Source organism: Phodopus roborovskii, unplaced genomic scaffold (genome assembly GCF_943737965.1).
Source record: "Phodopus roborovskii unplaced genomic scaffold, PHOROB, whole genome shotgun sequence".
Taxonomy (NCBI): Eukaryota; Metazoa; Chordata; class Mammalia; order Rodentia; family Cricetidae; genus Phodopus; species Phodopus roborovskii.
Genome location: NW_026126540.1, coordinates 21,221,260 through 21,239,832, shown reverse-complemented (window position 1 = coordinate 21,239,832; position 18,573 = coordinate 21,221,260). Strand labels below are relative to the sequence as shown.

At 44.3% G+C, this 18,573-nt stretch overlaps 1 protein-coding gene across 5 annotated transcripts; it reads right to left on the bottom strand.

The window, feature by feature from the left end:
- Positions 1 to 1,686: 1,686 nt before the first annotated feature.
- On the bottom strand, positions 1,687 to 16,642 carry Etv3 (ETS variant transcription factor 3). 5 transcript variants are annotated; one of them, XM_051199447.1, is made up of 5 exons: positions 16,536 to 16,642; positions 14,884 to 14,942; positions 14,171 to 14,408; positions 12,953 to 13,068; positions 1,687 to 6,298 (listed from the first exon to the last, which is right to left on the bottom strand). In XM_051199447.1, the coding sequence occupies exons 2-5, from the start codon at positions 14,927 to 14,929 to the stop codon at positions 5,157 to 5,159; spliced, it is 1,542 nt and encodes a 513-aa protein (XP_051055404.1). In that variant the 5' UTR covers positions 14,930 to 14,942; positions 16,536 to 16,642; the 3' UTR covers positions 1,687 to 5,156. The 5 variants fall into 5 exon arrangements, with proteins under 5 accessions (XP_051055404.1, XP_051055405.1, XP_051055409.1 ...); XM_051199448.1 differs by having other exon boundaries at positions 14,884 to 14,939; positions 16,536 to 16,629; XM_051199452.1 differs by lacking the exon at positions 16,536 to 16,642 and adding an exon at positions 16,420 to 16,520 and having other exon boundaries at positions 14,884 to 14,939.
- Positions 16,643 to 18,573: the final 1,931 nt, after the last annotated feature.

The following is an 18,573-nucleotide window of genomic DNA, read 5'->3' as shown; positions in this document are numbered from 1 at the left end:
GTTCATCAAGCATGTTGTCAAGCATCCTTAGATCCCAGTGCTGGGTGTTGGGAGGCAGGGAGATAGATGAGTTACCGTGTGCCGGGTCTTGGCTCGCTGACTGTTCACAGAGAAGCCGGACAAACAACCAGGCTGGCAGTTATAGTGGAAAAGGCTTAGTAAACATGGGTTGCAATAGATACGGATGTGTTCCTCATTTGCGTCTGAGACCTGAAAATGTGGCAAAAGACACTTGGCTAGAAGTAGGGCAAGAAGGTGCTCAGGCAGGATGGGCCTGTGCCTAGCAGCTGGCACCTAGGAGCTTCTCTGAGGCCCAGGGATCCCCTCTGTAGTGTAGGGACAAAGCTGACATGGGGACCAAGGTGGTATAGGCAGCCCTAACAGAAAGGTCAGCGTGTGCTAAGTGCTTCACCGGCTCTACCGTTTAAGCATGTCTGTGTCTGTGGTCCTGGACCAGAGAGGCCAGGTTAAGACCTTCCAAACTACCCTAAAGACTACTAGGGATTCCACCTATGGCTTTCTCCTGGCTGACCTGCCGTGAGGTGCTGAGGCCTTGTCCCTCTGCTCAATTGCCAGCCCTGCCCCTTATTTTCTTCTCTCCTGCTATCACTCCCATCTCTTCATTCAGAATTCCAGTATATGCCATCCCGTCCTAACTACTGAATGGTCAGCTTAGGCTAGCCAAACCTGCTGCCTCGGATCTCTTTGAAGCTTGTTCCTAAAATGAGTCTCTCTGCTGTCAGCAGCAAGGGAGCATAAGAGAGCAGCTGCCCACTCCTCCCCAGCTTCCTGACCTATCAGGCTGTCATCTTCCATTCCTGCCTGAACCAGCCATCTTCCTGAGCATACTGCATTGGCAGGGCAGCTCCTCAGGCAGACTCAAACTCATAATAAACAGCAAGGCTCACCACTGCCAGCGGAATCAAGCTCTCTGAAAGATTTCTCTCAGACCCAACCTTGTGTTTGCCTTTTCACTCACTTTCTTGCCACTCAAACATCGCCCTTTAAGTAAAACTTTACACTTGGTCTCCCTCTGTCCCAACGGGCAAAATGAGGTTGCCTATCTGTGTCATTTTCCTTGATAAGTTATAACGCATTCAGAAATCAAAATCCCCTTCTTCAATTCTTGTCCTCTGCTAGAAATCATTAAGTTTCCCATGCTTGCCATGCACTTAAGAAAATCCTAAGAAAACAATCACAAACCCATGGTTATTTTATAATTTTATAAATAACATGCCCATCATTTGAGTGACATTTAATCCAATGGTTTGTTATTTATACTCAAACTGTCCAGCTGCCATTTACTATTTAAGCCCAGATCATTTTCATCATCCTACAGAAACTGTTAAGCCACTAGCAGCCACGCTTTTCTTCTTTGGCAAGGACTACCATGTTCAGTCTACGGCTCTCTCTGGTTGACATTTCCCACAGGCGGCCATGTGGCTAGAGGAATCCTCACTACAACTACAATCAGTGTGCGGGAAATTCTCCCTATTCACGGTCCTTGCTTCAGTACCTTTTATTCACGCTCTCGAGGAAACAGTTTCAGCACTGTCCAGAAACCTACCCCTCACTCTGCTGGGCCTGCAGGGACCTGTAGAGTGGGGTGAGCTAGCAGGAGGCCTGCAGACTTTGGCAGTGTGCAGGAAACAATAAAACCAACACTCAGCAAACATTTAAATACCCTTTGTTTTTAAATTTAACTTTAATTTTTGAGGTAAAATACTTTTTTTTTCTTTCGACTTCCATAACAAAATACAGAGCTATCAGATACCCCTGGAAAAAAATATGTATATTATACATATATTTCTATAACATTACATCATATATATAATATATATGCAAAAATTTGAAGACTTTAGAAAGCAGAACATCTAAAAGGCACTGCACAATGGTGTTCGGGTTCTTTATAACTTATGTACATATACACATCTTATTCTGCTTACACAGATGTCTAGTGAAGTCATCTTCACATGTGAATGTCTCATTCACAAATCCCTGCATCACAAGTTTATAATTCAAAGAATGCCTAAATATTCTGAAACAAATTAACATATAACTTTTTCCAAGAAGGAATTAATTGGAACAGTTCTTTGAAGACTGAAGTTTTCTCTAAAGCCACATAAAAAACATACATATCACTATTGTTTACACAAGAAAAAGCACAAACATAATTATGGAATAAATAAAAAACAAGGGACAAACAGCTAAAGGACTACCCACTTGGCAGTGGAATATAACTTTTTTTTCTTTTGTAATGCTTCTGGAAGTTCCTTGGGCTACGGGTCACTAGGGTTCCCTGTATTACTGAGCTGGGTTTAATGCAATGCAGCCTGACACCTAGGGGAGATGGACTCTATCTGTCTCTATTTTACTTCAGAACATAAGGCGAGCTCAGCAAGGCTGATGCCCCTGAGAATTTGCTACTTTTTCTACGGCTAAAAAAGCAAACTGTTTAAATGAACAAACTCTTGATTAGTGGAATTTCAATAGATTTACACCTACAAAGTTTTACACATTTGGCACAACAAAATTTAGAAAAAAAAAATCACAAAAAACGAGAGGAAGTAGGTCCAGCTTTTAGCCCCTTTCACCCTACTGTTGGACTATGAATGATGTGTTCACAGAAGGTAACCACCTTGTTTCATGCCAGGCTGGAGCAGGAACTGCCAGGAGGGAGCCTGGGAGAGAACACTATTCTCATTCCTTTGCCCCAGGAAGTATCAATGACTGCTATATTTCTTGGCCTACTTCTGAGCAAGCCCAAGTTCTGCTCTGTAGACAGACCTTTCCCCAGATCCAAACTCCAACTGTGTGCAGTACCAGTCAACCAACAAATTACTGGTGGAATGGCGATCAAAGGGAACAAACAGCATAGTTTTGTAACAGCTCAAAAGCATTTTTCAGGGAGTTCAACATTTCTGAATGTTTTTTTCAAGTGTAAAAGCCATGACTTTATTCAAATGGAAGCAGCATCCAGGGATTAATTCTGGCACTTGGGTTTTAGGGGGTTATGGGTATGCATCATGGATTTTCCTCTTCTCATTTTAAAGGCCCCATGTTTCTATTCCTGAGTTCACACCGACACTTGCTGGCCGGCCCCTCTAGCAGACACTGGTGGCCAAATGGCCTCCCTGGTTCAATGGGCAACGCCAAGCAGAGAGCCCTCCTCTAGCTGCTGGGCTTGCTTTAGATTCAGACAGAGGTAAGTCAGGGTAAGAGAAGGGAACTGGTCAGACACAGCTACCAAGGGCAGCAGGAGTGGTGAGTCCTTCATGGTCTGACCACAGCCTGGGTCACCAGAGACCACTCAGTCCCTTTTCTGGGGAAAGACAGTCCCTAAAGTATGGAATCTGAACCAAGTGACAGGACACTCATCAAGAAATAGCAATGATGGCCTCAAGTCACCCCAAGCCAGCTAGTGTCTCCTGACCTCCTTTCGTGCATGCCCTTCAGTTAAGAAAAACCAAACACCCCACCATCAGAAGACACAATCAAGTGTTACTTGGGGTACAGAGTTTTCAACTAGGCTATAGTGAGGGAATCAGGAATCACTGACGCCCAATGTCACCATGCCTCAACAGATATGGAACCATTTCTTCTCGCTGGCACATGTGTTTACAGAGGACATTGGCTGCTTTCTCTGCCCCTAGTGCTAGCATTTCATTTCATGTAAGATCAGTATCTTCCCATTCCTTAGAAATTGCTGAGGGGAATTTCCCGCAAAGAAGTGTCTCCTGTCTGTGAACTTGATTTTGTGAATAGTCAACTGATCATGATCACAAACAACCTGGGCAAATGGGGCTCACAAGGGTGACAACATCCCCACAGGGCAGACACCAGCTCTTTCCCTTTAAAAGGCATCGAGTAACTCGGTTAACAGGCATCTGGTCACCACCTCCCTACCTCTTCCTTCGTTCCAACACTTGTTCCCAGCTACTCTGTTTACAGGTTGGTCCATCTGTCTTTCATTCCCACAATCCCGCTCTTCACCACCCAGCCTGGTAACATCAGAGGGACGAACTATCAGCTAGGAATTCAACTATGCCTCAACATTCCTGGGTTATCTGAACAGTGGCCACGCCCTTTACAGGTTTATGCTGACAGACCCGTATCATCTTAAAGCATGCTCATAGTTAAGGCTTGACTTAAGAAACAGTAAGACAACCAGACACAGCAGAAAAACATCTTTAACGGTGCTATCCTGCTCCCCATAAAACTTGTTCAGTCAGTTGGTATGGTTTCCCAAACCAACAATGGAAAAAGAAAAACGAAGATCATTTCTGTCCTTTGCTTTGTTTTTAAAGGCATTTGGGTTATTTCCTCCTGCCCTCTTTCTTCCCTGATCAAGAGTTTACGACTTCTCATGGCTTTGTAACAGGTAAAGTAGGTGACAGGAGCTGGCAGCAGGGCTTCCTCCCTACCTTAGCTCTGAAGCTGAGGGGCCAGGTGGTCCTGTGCCCTCCCTGCCCATTATAACTGGCAGTACACTCAAGTGTCTTGAAACATTTTCTAAAAGGGGGGGGGGAAAGCTGAGAGAGAGATTAAATGTGTGCATGTGTGCATGAGAGAGAGAGAGAGAGAGAGAGAGAGAGAGAGAGAGAGAGAGAGAGAGAGAGAGAAAATGTTTGTGTGCTCCGGCAAGGGAAAGGGAGAGTAGAAAAATGTTCCATACTCCAGTAAGACTGCAATTACCTTTTTTCTCTCCTGAAATAACTATTTCAGGTTAACATGCTTAGTATTGTTGCTTACCACCCAACCTTCCCCTTTTTCATCTCTCTCTCAAAGCAAAATGCCTCAGTATTGACTTTCTACGTGTATGAATATAATAGAAAGCACTGTGGATCCTGAACTGTGTAACGGGACTAGGAAGTGGGCCCTTATGGAGCTTGTCAGGCAGCATTAGTCTTAAACAGGAAACAGGCTCCTTTCCCCACAGTTCAATACCCTCCCTACAGCCTACTCACCAAGAAAAAAAGTGTGTTCATACCCCACTTAATTTACAACACAAGATACTTGTCCCATCCCCAACAGAAAAGTACAAGTCCATGCCCAGTATTATCAAACCAGCTTAACCCCGCCTCCCACCCCAGAATCTTGCTACATAAATACGTGTATCTGATTGTAACGTGAACAGCTTCTCTTCCACTGTGGTTTTAAGCATCAGCAGCAGCAGTGGCTGCTGTAGCCAGGCCCTGGGGTCCTGCCCCATTCCAGAGGAACGTGCCGGTCTTACTTAGCTCCCGGGCTTCAGGGTCATCATTCCACCGCCTCTTCAAACGAAGCTTGGGGGGCATCAGGGCATCTTCTTTCTTCTCAGGTACACTGGGCTCCTTGCCAGACCTGTCCTCACTGTCTTCAGTTCCCTCTAGGGGTTCATCACTGGGGATACTAATGGATACAGAGGGCCAGGTGGGTGAGGGGTGAGCAAACACTGTGCCTTTCCCCTCTTCTATGGTCCTGGTCAGCTCAGTGCCTGCTTCTTGGGAGTGTTCCTCCTTTTCTTGGGTCGACTGCCTGAGGCTCTCGGGATCCTTCTCAGAGATAGGCTCTACCTTAATTCGAGAGGGAACAGATGCACTGGTTGGTACAGACCCATGTGTGGATTGCTCACTGTTCTCTGCCCTCTCTCGGTTCTTCCGTCCAGCTGGTGGGGGCTGCAGCTTGATAGAGAACTGGGAAGACTCCTCAGGATGCATTTGGCACTGCAACGGCGGGACCACGAGCCCTGGGTAGCGGGGAAAAGTCCGAGGACTCAGATGGTAGTTAAACACAGAACAGGCTTGAGAATGAAGGTAGTGTTTCATTTCCTCTGGGTTGAAGGAGAAGCAACTGCTGCTGGTGAAGGGGCTCAGGCCTGGAGAGGGACTATAGGAGAACATGGTGGGAGTCAGGGACAGGGCTGGTGAAATGGGAACATTTAGGACACCTCCGCGGCCAGGGACTGGAGAGATAGCAAAGGGACTATGAGGGTCAGGGTACATTGCCGGCCGAGTGAAGAGAGGAAGCATGACGTCAGGCTTGCATTTCTGGTGGCCTATCCCTCCTCCACTAAGAACATTTCGAGAGGGCATGAAATCCATGCCCCGGTGCCAGTCAGAGGTCGAGCTGTCTTCCAGGTCAGAAGGCTCCACCTTCCTATCAGCGGCACCACCTGGCTCAGGGCCAGAAGCACTCAGGGTGCTGGCAGAGAACCGCCCTGGCTGCATGTCACCAGTGGGAGACTGCGTGTCTAGAGGTGGGAAATGGAACCGGGAGGAGGCTGTCGGCACTGGGGGTGCACTCTGAGGGACCACACCTGTGACGGAAGAAAAGAAAAAGGTCTGCGTTGGCCACCTGGTCACTCATTATCACCACTTTTACTTACACTAGCTAAGTACACACTGTCAAGTGACAACAGGAAACAAACCTACCCAGTCTGAATCTTTTTCAAAACTATTGCTTAGGTTGGGTGTGGTGGCACAGGCTTGCAATCCCAGCACTCAGGAGGCTGAGGGAGGAGGCCTGAGCCTTTAAAGACAGCCTATATTGCTGAGCTTTCTCCATTCAGCCCAGCTTCCCTGTTCTTCTGGCCACTTAACTTACTGTCCAGGTGGTCCTTCTTACCTGCGACTCCATTCAAGATTTCAGTGAAAACTATAGCCCAACATTTCAGGCTTAAGAGTCAGTAAGTAGATGCTCACTAGACATTAGCTGGATGAGTGAATGGATACATGAACCTCTTCCTTGCAACTCTATTGTGTGTATATACCCTGTTTTAATTTTCAGCTTCACAAGAAAGTTTTTCTCACCGTCCCAATTTTGGCTGTATTTACAAAACAAGTAAACCCAACAACAACACTGCCAAACAAAACACATGCATATGGTTGCACTGAAAACCCAGACTCCACCACCATGAATGGACAGGGACAAGGTCCTCCTTTAGTGAAATAAACTGATTGGTGTGGAAAAGCAATTTTTATTAAGATAAGCTATTATGGTTTATCTTTATCATTTTGATAGACAACTATTATCTCAGAGATTTCTTTCAGTCTTCCTATATCTGTAGTCCAACAAATCCTATATAATGATACCTATTTCTGTTGTCTTCAAGTAGTGAGGAGGTTGGACCTACTATTTCCTCCCCCAAGGCTGACAGCTGGCAGGTGTGGTGCCTCATGTTCATAATGCCAGAACTGGGGAGGCCAAGGCAGGAAAATTACTGTGCCTTGAAGCCAGGTTAACTTAAAAAAAAAAAAAATAAAATCCAAGTTCAAACCTTAAGAAGAAACCACCATCGTGTCACATTAACTTAAGAAATTCATAAATTCTCACTTTCTCCTAAAAGCCCCAATAAGGCCTTAAAAAGCTGCTACGTGGAGTTTCAGGTACCCTATAGGTTCCTGGGAGGTATTGGTGGCTGTTAACATGATGGTGCCCAAAGAGTTCCTTATACATGAAGTAAAGATAAAAGGGAAAAGGGGGGGGGGGGTTAGAAATAAGGCAGTGGGCTAGTCAAAGTCTGGTGGTCCAGGAGAGAAAACAAGCCACAAAATATAGTGTCTGAACTGTTCCCAGTTCTGCATAACTCAGAAGTAGGCCATTGTGTGGGACACTATGGCTTTCTTGGTGCCTATGGTTGAGTGGCAACAGCATTTACCAACAAATGTTCAACAGAAAACAATTCTTCTATAGGCCTTGTTTTAAAGGTCCCTGAATTGAGATAATAAGAGTAATAAATAGGAAAATCAGACACATGACCTTGCATTTGATTTGAGTAGAGCCAAGATAGGTTCAGGGCAATGGATCTTTTTAGTTTATTACAGCAAATAAGAGTCTACTATTTTTAATTTTTTGACACTTGACTTATTAAGGATCTTATCTAAGGACTGTAAAATGGCTCTGTGGTTTGAGCACCTGCCGCTCTTGCAGAAGGACCTGAGTTTGGTTCCCATCACCAACAGGACAGCTCACAACCATCTGTAACTTCAGTTCCAAGAGATCCAAATCCCTCCTGGTTTCCACAGGTACTAGACCCACATGGTGCACATACTACATACAAACAGGCAAAACATATATACACACATAAAAGTATTTAAAAGTTATCACATTTCCTACGCAAGTCAGAAATGCTTGCTTAAGTCAAGTCAGTTCTGCTTCTATTTTTAATAGAGTTTACTTTGGTCTTTGTACACTAAGGCACACTATGTACCTGTAAGGAGTTATTTCCACATGCATTTACATGGGACAAAGTATGGAGGAAGGTGGCTGCTGATTCCCCCACCTTTATGTGTTATAAGTTGAGGTGTCAAATCAAAGGTTCAGTTTGAAAAACAAGCAAGCAAACAAAAAACCCTGCTGCTAAAAATGTGTCAATATGATTACTTGAAAGAAGAGCACTTCCCAGCAGTCACAAGTAACAGTCAGAAAACAGTTCTCATACCTTCTACCTTGTAACTGGTGTAAGCACACTGGAGCTCTTGCTCCCTTTGAAAACAATGCAAATAATAAGTTCTTTGCCTAGGTTCAAACTCTAATCCTACCCGTGTGTCTCTAAAAATTACTTTCTGACCCAGTTTTTATAAGTAGGAAGTAATAAGACCAATCCTAATGTTAGAGAAATATTTTGGAACAATACCTGTGCACAGCAAGTCACATGTTATTACAATAAATTGTGTGTGTTCATCTCACTATATAGTCCTGGCTGGCCTAGAACTTGCTAAGGAATGCCAGCTGGCTTCAAACTATCAGAGATCCACCTGCCCTTGCCTTCCAAGGGCTTGGTTTATCATCATGAGCTACTATGCCTTGCAATTTTAACGGTTAAAAAAAAAAAAATCACAATTAAAAATTTAAAAAACTTAAATACTGTTTACATATGGGTCACATTATATTATTAGAGTAACACTAAATTTCCTGGGTGTGACGTCATTTCCGTTATAGAAAAAAAAATCCTTATTCTTGGGAGGAAAGCCATGGTACCTTCATGTTAACCTCTAAATGCAAAAAGTATCTGTAAACAGAGATAAAGTACATGTGGCAAAGACATTAACTACAGTGAACAGTGAATCAGGAGGAGGGTATGTGAGTGTTCTCTTCAGAATTCAATGCAATTTTTCAAAAGACATATTAAAAACTAGGGTGGTGGCAGGGAGAGACAGGTTTAGCCAGCCCTGTCTCCACCTACCGAGGAGAGTTAACCTTCTTCTTCTTCTTCTTCTTCTTCTTCTTTTTTTGGTTTTTCAAGAACGGGCTTCTCTCTGTAGCTTTGAAGACCAGGCTGGTCTCAACTCAGAGAGATCCCCCTGCCTCTGCCTCCTGAGTGCTGGGACTAAAGGCGTGTACCACCATTTTTAACCAGTAATTATCTTTCTAATGTTTCGTTAGGCAGGCGAGTATGTGCACGCATGCGCACACACACTTATACGTATAAAAATAAAAAGTATAAAGCATAAAGTGCTTGGATTATCAATGAGTCACTATGCCTGGCCTACCAAATTTTTTAATTTTTACTTTGTATGAATTGGTGTTTTGCTATGGGTCCCCTGGAACTAGGATTACAGTTATGAGCTGCTATGTGGATGCCGGGAATTGAATCCAGGTCTTTTGGAAGAGTAGGGCTCTTAACTGCCAAATCTCTAGAGCTGCCTGGCTTAATTTTTAATGGTTTAAAAAAAAAAAAAATCAAACTTAAAAAATTTTAAATTAAAAAAATTTACATGTAGGCTATATTATATATGCTGCATACACATATATAATATGTATTACATATATTAATATGAAGATAGTGCATACAGATGTACTTTTTTGGGACAGAAACTTAATATGTAGCTAATATCAAACTACCTCAGCCTTCTACATGCTAGGATTATAGGTGTGCAGAAGTATATCAACACTACTCTTAATACTGAATACTCTACCCTAAAGTGTCTTTTGGGGTTTTAGAGACATGGTCTCAGAGTAGCCCAGGTTATCCTAGAAGTCAACATATAGCCCAGGGTGACCTTGAACTCCAGACTCCTTGACCTTCCACATGCTAGGATTACAGGCTTGCTCTACCATGCCAAATTCCATCTTAAACTATTAACAGTGACTAGAGCAAACTTGGAGGGAAGGACACTCAACTCTTCTATTTTTTGTATTTGGCCATACATTTCTACTTCATAACAGTATGACCAGAATAGCTGCATACACTGACCTATATACAGTGAGAATCTCGGGCCTCCAGGGTGAGACTTATATATGCTACATACATATACGATATGTATATGTATTATATATAAAAACTATAAAGAAACTCCATATAGGTGTACTCTTTTGAGATAAAAACTTAGCATGTAGCCAATGTCACTTGCTACATTCTAAAGCACTTATTACATCCCACCATAAAACCTAGAATCTTTTTTTAAAAAAAACTTTTATTCTTTTCTCAAAATTGCATCTCAACCTGTTTTCCCTCCCTCCACTCCTACCAGTTCCTCCTCCCCACCTCCCCTCTCCCCCAGATCAACTCCTTGTCTATTTCCCAAAAAAGAGAGCAGGCCTCCCAGGGACATCCACCTAACAAGATACAGTTAAGAATGTGCATAAACCCTCATTATCATGGCTGGACATGGCAAGCCAGTAGGAGGCAAGGGGTCCCAAGTACACACAATAGAGTCAGAGACAGCCCCACTCCCATTGTTGGAGTCCCACAATAACACCAACTACGCAGTGTATGCAGAGGACATAGTGCAGACCCATACAGGGTCCATGTTCGTGCTTCAGTTCTGTGAGCCCTGTGGGCCACATTCTCAGTGTCCTCGACTCCTCTGGCCCCTACAATCCCTCCTCCCCGTCTTCTGTGGGGATCCCCTGGCTCTGCCTAGTGACAAACCTAAAATCTTACCTCTCAGCTAACTCTTTAAGTTCCTTGAGGAAAAGAACTTCCCCATAATCCTTTGTTTTTCTTTAGGGATTAACACATATGTTAACACATGGATGAATCCTAACCAAGAGGAAATCTGCATTCTGTATTTGACTCTGCTGTGTTCATATTTAATTGTCATTTGTAAAATAGGAGTATCAAGACATATTTTTTTTTTCTAGGTTAGAAGCATAGATAATTCACTAAACCAAACAGAAGCACCTTCACTAAGTGGATGTTCAATAGTGTTATTTTCCTTTGTCAACATTATGTTAATCTTAAACACTTGGTCTATGTGTGTGTGAAAGTTCTCTGTAAACAAATGGCTCTGGTTCTTCTGGGTTATCTATACCAAGGAGTCAACAAGCTAAAATGATGGCTCACTGTTTTGCTTTTCCTGGGACAATGATGACTGTTGTAATTTTGTACTGAGAGTTGAACCCGGGGCCTTATACTCAGTGTTCTTCTGAGCTAACCCTAGGACTTTTGATTAGCATCTTGGACCTATTAAAGATCACTAACTATTGGTAGGTTTGCAGACAGCTTCTACAGAGCCAAAGTCCAGTGATCCCTTGCCTTGGAAAACCAGGTTACTCCCAGGGTTTGATGGACATTCTATTCAAATTGTTTAAATGGTTAAACTTCTGGGCTTTCAGTCGATGAAAATGGATCAAAGAACAAGACCAATATTTTTGGAGATGGAGTGCAAGGGTATGAAGCCCAACACATTTCTTCAAAACTGATGGCATGTCCATCTGGAATCCTAGTTTCTACAGGTACATAGGGAAGAAGCAAGAGAAAGGAACAGGAAACAAGATTCCAGGGGCTAGAACAGCTTTGATTTCCTAATGCAGCTCCCTTAGGCACAGGGAAAAAAACAGGTTGTAATTAAAGGTGCATTCCAACCCCCACCCCCAAATGCATGCCCCAGGGACAGGAGGGAGCGGTTACTGGAGAGGTGGGACTGCAATGATAGCAGTCAAGCTAAAACTGCCCTAACTTGTTATGTGTAGTAATTACATATCTACAGATCATCTAGTATTATATTCTCTTAGCCACACCCTCCTCTAATTTTTCAAGTTTCTGCCAACCTCTGAGTACTTTTATTCAAAATCAGGACTTCCTTTCTTTGCATACAATGTCACAAAGAACAATGATAAAACTGACCAAAACTGGTACTGACACCTGCAATCCAGCACCTGGATGATGAGGCAGGAAGACTGCCCTAGGCAAGGTTGACAAAAGAGTAAAGTTCAAGGCCAGCCTGATAACATGGTGAAACCTACCTCAAATAAAAAACAAAACAAAAAAACCAAAAAACCAACCAAACAAAAAAACCTGACTCTTGAGCAGGGTGATAATTTATTGTCTTTTAACGACTCCCAAACAAACAAAAACCCCAAAGTAAAAAGAAAACTAACCTAACTCTGACTCAAAAGAGTACATCCACCACTTTTGTAAGTGGATGTGTCTTTGTCTTCATCAAGGGGCAGATCAAAAGGCTGTGTGCTCTGATGAATACTCTGAAACAGCAGAGGGGAAGCCTGCTTGCACTTAAAAGGAGAGGAGGCTAAGTTAAGTCCAAAATCTTGCACTGAGAACAGTGCTGAATGCTGGTGCAGATCTGAGACTTAGCCTTTCACTGCAAACAAGATCAAGGGTGCTGTGGTTTTGATGACATTCACTTGATAAGAGAGAACTTGTAGTTTCATAGAAAATCGGAAATGTTTGTAGAAACAGGTTCACAGCTATGAAACAGCCATTGGGTGCGGTGTTAAAAACGAAATCTTGAATTTAAAATTCAACATAAACCTATGGACTCATTCCTCAAAAGGACTTCAGTAATATCCAGAAGGCTGAAAATAATGCGTATAAAAGTAGCCAAATAAACTAAACAAGCCTATTAGAATAATGCATAGAATAATGAGTAAGAAGGACCTGAGGTAATCTAAGGGTTCCCATTACATCAATGTTTCTGAAATCTCCTTATACAAGTCATGTCTCAGATTTGGGATTTTCAAAATTCTTTTTAAATTCAAAATCCACTCTCCATCATAGGTATCTTACCACTTGATCGAATGTTGATGAAAGGGTAGTTGGGCATCACCAGCTTGTTGAAGTTAAACTTGTAAGTAAACCTTTTCCCTTTTGTTTTGTGAAGGATCCTCTTGTTGTAATAGTATCTACGAAAAGAAGAACACATGGTACAGCATTAATTACTAAGATCAATTCTGGCTCTAAGCACTTCTTACAAAAACCTTCACCATTCCTTTGTAGTCTGGCCCTGGAGTTAGGGCTTGGTGACCCAAGAATTCACGTTTCTCATCCAGTTTAAGCTCAGCTGTAGTCTTTGATTGGAGCTTGACATAGACACACTTGTTTTACAATCCCAAACACCTTCCTCAGTTCTAACCACTCACCTTCTCATTTCTCTATAGTTTCAATCTATGGTCCACTTCCTTCCTGCTCCACTCAAATACTGTCTAGTTTCTTTCCGTCTTGCCCAGGTTGGGTCAGACAAGTCTTCTGGGAGAGCTCATGGGGTCTAGGAGCCTAAGTGCAAAGACTAAACAGAGGAATGGAAACCTGTTTTATGGTAGGAATGAGACAATGGCATGATCGGGAACCAGCAGCCACCCTGGCCAGCTTCACCTTTAATGTGGCTTAAATAGGATGTGGAAGGCTCCAGCTAAACACTGCAGAGACTTTACACTCAGGCTACTGAGAATGAAGAATGACAGAGAACTTCCGTCTATCTGGAAGCTTTGGTCTGGCTTCTATTAAGCAGCATAAGTTATAAACTACCTGCTGACCCCGAAGAACTAAAGAGTTACAAAATGTAAAAGCTGACAGAGAAGAGCGAATGAGAGAACTTACAGTGATCATTCTCTGGACATGTCATAGCAACCTATGACTGATTGGAGACTGCAGGTATGGTGTGTGAGCACCTGGGTTCAGAGGCTCTCAGCAAGCCTCCCTTCCCAATGGGGAAGTCTCCGCTAATCCTCTGGATTGTAAGTGAGCCCCAGTCCATGTTTTACCACGTGCTCTTACCCACTACAAAGCAGAATCAGCTGTCAGGAGCCAATGCCAGCCACTCTGGAATCCCCTCCTACACCTTCTCACCTCCTGTGCCACTCAGATTCAACACCTCTTTGACTAACACTTTTAAGAAGCGCAGTCGTTTCGTCACCTGGTTACCTTTTTAGGTAGCATCCTCAAATTGCACACTTTGCTTCCAACTTTGTTAATACCACACATTTGGGGATCCTTCCCCTCCCTCACCTGAGGGCCCGGCTCAGCTTGTCATAGTTCATCTGTGGTTTGCACTTCCTGCGGCCCCAGAGGCGAGCCACTTCATCTGGATCCTTGATGACAAACTCCCCGTACTCTCCCTGCTGCCAGGCAATGACATGGCGGAACTCTTCCTTCTGCAGCAGTTCCAGGATGAAGTGCCACAGCTGGATCTGCCGGGAGCCTGGTGACGACTCGGTTTTGTAGGCCCAGTCGGGGAACTGATAGCCTTAAATGTAAGAAGGGCCAGATCAAAGCAGTTAGGAGTTAGGTACAAACATGCCAGTGCGCCCACCTCTACCTTCCATGGCTCACAATCTCTAGAGTACTTTGTAAACACACCCTTCCAGTCAGCTAACCATGAAGAGGAGAGGACAAATTATCCATCCTTGTGGCAGTCAGTGACTCTAAACTAATATTTTACGAACATATGGCAGAAAACACCTTATCCCCAAGGGTGGAGTTATTTCTCTTAACAGAAAGAGATATTAAAACTTGCAATAAAGATGTGTGGGCCAGACAAATTAAATATCTATTCACAGGAAACATGCCTACAACCATTCTACCAATATCTACACAGTCATGAGGCTGTCAATCATGGTCTAGCATTTGTCCACTAAGCTCAAGAGGGAACAGGATCACTAAGGGACAGGAACCACTAAGGCACATTCCAGATCCATCAGAGATGATTAACTTCTGCTCACCTCCACCTCCTTCTGGCTTTTCCACGATGCTACAGCCTGCTTTCATTTTCACCCTCCTGCTGAGAGAAACAATCCTACAATTATTTTGAGATACTACGAATTATCTATGTAAGTTTTTCTGGTACAGCTTTTCCCCAAACATTCTTCTTTTTTTGTTGTTTTTACTTTTTTTTTTTTCCCAAAGCCTTTTGTCTTTCAAACATGCCACCTCTAAACTACTAATCCTCAAGTCATCAAATGATGGTCCTCAGGTCATCAGCTTCAAAAGCCATAATTATCTCTCACCTGACTTTAGCCACATGTGTAAACACTGTCCTTAATATTTGCTTTCTTCCTTCTGACCAGCCCTCCAACATAAAAAAGGAAAGCGAACAGCGAAACAAGTCCAAAAAGGCAGCAAAAACAAGCCAAAGAGTTTGCTTCCCATTCCTAAGCAAGCCCATATGCTAAGGCACACAAGCCTGAGTTCACCCAGATAGATAAAGACTTAAAAAAAAAATCCAAACCCCTTACTCAAGAAGGAACTTCTAATTCTGAGTATTTACCGACTTATGTGAGATGGAAAGCATCATCTTCCAGTAACATACTGCGCTCACCCTCAAAAAACATCCTGAGATAAGGAAAGTAGTAAGTATGTCGTGTGTACAGCCACTCTATACAAGAAACAACACTTTCCTAAAATTTCATAGAAAAAAATGTAACGGCATATATTTAAATAAAATGTATGGGAAATAAAAAGGATAAGGTAGGTACTTGGAATTGCCTAGCCAGTGGTGGAAGGCATCTTGCTAGGACCTGAATTCATTCCGTGCAGATTTATAGTTCCTCAATAAATTTCCTGTTCCTAGCAGCAGGCAGCTTTGTGTCAATCCTTCAGCAAAGAGGAGGGACGGGTGAAACTGGCAGAGAATGACAGAGGAAAAGAGAAAAGACTTACTCTTATCACTCCACAAGGGTGGACGACAGGCCCTCAGCACCGACAAGAGCAGGTCTGGAGCAAACGCAGGTGCTTCAGAGGCCCCAGGGTGGGGTGGGACAAATTCCTAACCTTGGAAATTTCATCTAACCTAGAATTCCTCTAGATGCTCTGCATTTTCTTTCCCGACATACACATTAAGGAGAACAGTAAGTTTCAGTCCGTAAGAACACTAGGGTCCGAGGGGCTGATAAATGGCTCTAGGAAGGAGGCAACCGACAAGACACTGGCACACACAGGATATACACAGTAACAAGGCACCAGGGCTGGGCAGAAGCTTCCTCTGCCGTTTCCGTGATGATGTGGGAGAAGAAAACACCGATTTCCACAAGGCTCCGGGAAGCTGTCCTGGACTAACTCCTAGACTGCGCTGTCGGATCGCAGGGCCTTTCCCCAGCTCGGGAACACCCTTCAGCCTGGCTGCTGTGGGCTCGCGCCGGGCGACGCCCGAGCCGGATGCCCTCTCGATCCTCCGGCCCCCGACATGCCCATCAAGCCCCTCGGAGCCCGCAGGCGCGTCTGCAGGTGTTCGTGACTCCCGAGGGCGCTCGGTCACCCACCCGGCCCGCGGCGGGTCTCGCCGCTCCCGCCCGTCCGCAGCGGCTCCTACGGCCGCCCGCACCCGTGTCCCGTCCGTCCTGCCCGCGAGGGCCGCGACCGCCGACGCCGGCCTCACCTCTCCGGCGCCGTCCGTCTCTACTCGGGCTCCTCCGCGGCAGCTCGGGCTCCTCCTCATCCACCCAGCAGGAAGTGACTCCGCGGCTGCTTTCGTCACTTCCACTCCAGGCCGGTGGGAGGGGGCGGTGTCCCAAGCCGACGCCGCTTCCGCCCGTAAGGTGCCGGTGCCCCTCCGTGGCTCAGAGGTCCTGGCCCGGAGCCTCTCGTGGAAGGTGTGCGTGTGTGTGTGGTGTGTGTGGTGTGTGTGTGTGTGTGTGTGTGTGTGTGTCGGGAGCCTCGCGTGGAAGGTGTGTGTGTGTGTGCGCGTGTGTGTCGGGAGCCTCGCGTGGAAGGTGTGTGTGTGTGTGCGCGCGCGTGTGTGTGTGTGTGGTGTATGTGTGTGTCGGGGGGCGCTGCCACACTGACGGGAGCTCAGGAGCTTCTGAAGCACGTGCGGCACCGTCCTTTCCTCCCTGCGAAGCCCAGGGGACAGTACCCTTTCCTTGCCCGTCTCCATTTTAGTTCTGATCTACCTCGTCCAAGTATTGTAAAGTGCACGTCTTTGCCGTTCAGACAGACACCGCACCGCCACCCCCCCCCCCCGCCCCCGCTTTGCCTTTTGTTCCTGATTAGGCAATTACAAATTTGTCCGAAACAAACTTTGTTCAAGAGTTAGTGATAAGGGATCTGAATTCAGTTTCCGTAATTCCAAATGGTTCACAGCCCTAGTTTCTCCCCAGAGGCAGGGTTGGGATCAGTTAGGTGTGTGAGAGTCAAAGGTGTTGAAAAGTGGGGGAGGCGAAGGTGACAGGCGCGGTGGAACACCCGTCTTCATCAAATGCATAGCAACGACATACAGATTTTCCCTCCTGTGAACGACATTCAACATGGAAATATTACCATTAGCTGCCAAAAGGGTTGGCTTCTAGTTTTGGACATGCCTATGAGCACCTCCCCAGGATGGCCAATGACTTTGTAATTATCCTGTGCTACGCCGGGATTATAGAAATGTACCACCACATCTGGCTTTTTGTTTGGAGACAGGGCTGCTAGTACTACATAACCTCTGGTTGCCTTGGAACATACTATACAGTCCAGGCTGGCCTCTGCCTCCCAATTGCTGGGATTAAGGTTGTGTGACACTACACGAGACTAACCACTAGTTGTTCTTGAGTCACTGATACGTTCACTACTAAATATGGCCTAAAGTTGCCTTATTAGTTTAAAAAAGAAGGAATAATAGTGTTGGTGAGGTCAAGCTATCCCCATCCCTTCTATCTTACTATGAAAGCAAATACAATGAACAAGATTTAAATGTCATTAAGAGGATTGCCAATATGAGCACTTTGAGTGTAGAAATGCTTTATAATGGTCTCCATCTTCTGTACAGTCTATGTTAGGTTGAACAACTTCTATCTGGAAAAAAATTACATTGTGATTCATAACAGCAAAATTACAGTTATAAAGTAGCAAAGAAAATAATTTAATGGTTGGGGGTCACCACAGTGTATTAAAGAGGTCGCAGCATTAGAAAAGTTGGGAGCCACTGAGGACTGAACATCATATTTCAGTCCTCTTGCCTTCAACTGTTGGCTTTGTTACCTTGATTAAGTACTCACTGTCAGTTCCTCATCTGTTTGGACATGGTATTTGTGTATTCTTGTGGACACCTATAGATGTTTAGCAATATCTTATTGTATAGGGGATATTATAGGCATTTCATGGTTACATTTGATGTTGTAACACAATGTAGATGACTTAGGACAGAGAATGATATGGTGTAAACACACTATATGGATTGATGGTGACAAAATGATATTAAGACTGGTAAGAATCTTCAAATCTTCATATCATTCATTGCCAATCTTAGAAACCAGGGTGATCAGAATGAGTGGTTTCTTCAGAAACTCTGAGATTGCCAACCTTTAGCTCATGGTTTAGATGGACATGGTTAGAGCCAGCACTAATAAAGAACCAGTAGCCAAAGTGTGGGAACTCTTTATGTAGACATTTTTACTCACTTCTCTAGACTAATGATTTTCTGTGTCCATTTCTCT

Bases quoted from the DNA above. Each gene is read 5' to 3' on its own strand.
- Etv3 (XM_051199447.1), bottom strand. From the start codon at position 14,929: ATGAAAGCAGGCTGTAGCATCGTGGAAAAGCCAGAAGGAGGTGGAG. The intron at 13,069-14,170 runs GTGAGGGAGGGG...TTCTTTTCGTAG, and splicing joins AAGCTGAGCCGGGCCCTCAG to ATACTATTACAACAAGAGGA. The intron at 6,299-12,952 runs GTAAGATACCTA...CTTCCGTCACAG, and splicing joins CATCAACATTCGATCAAGTG to GTGTGGTCCCTCAGAGTGCA.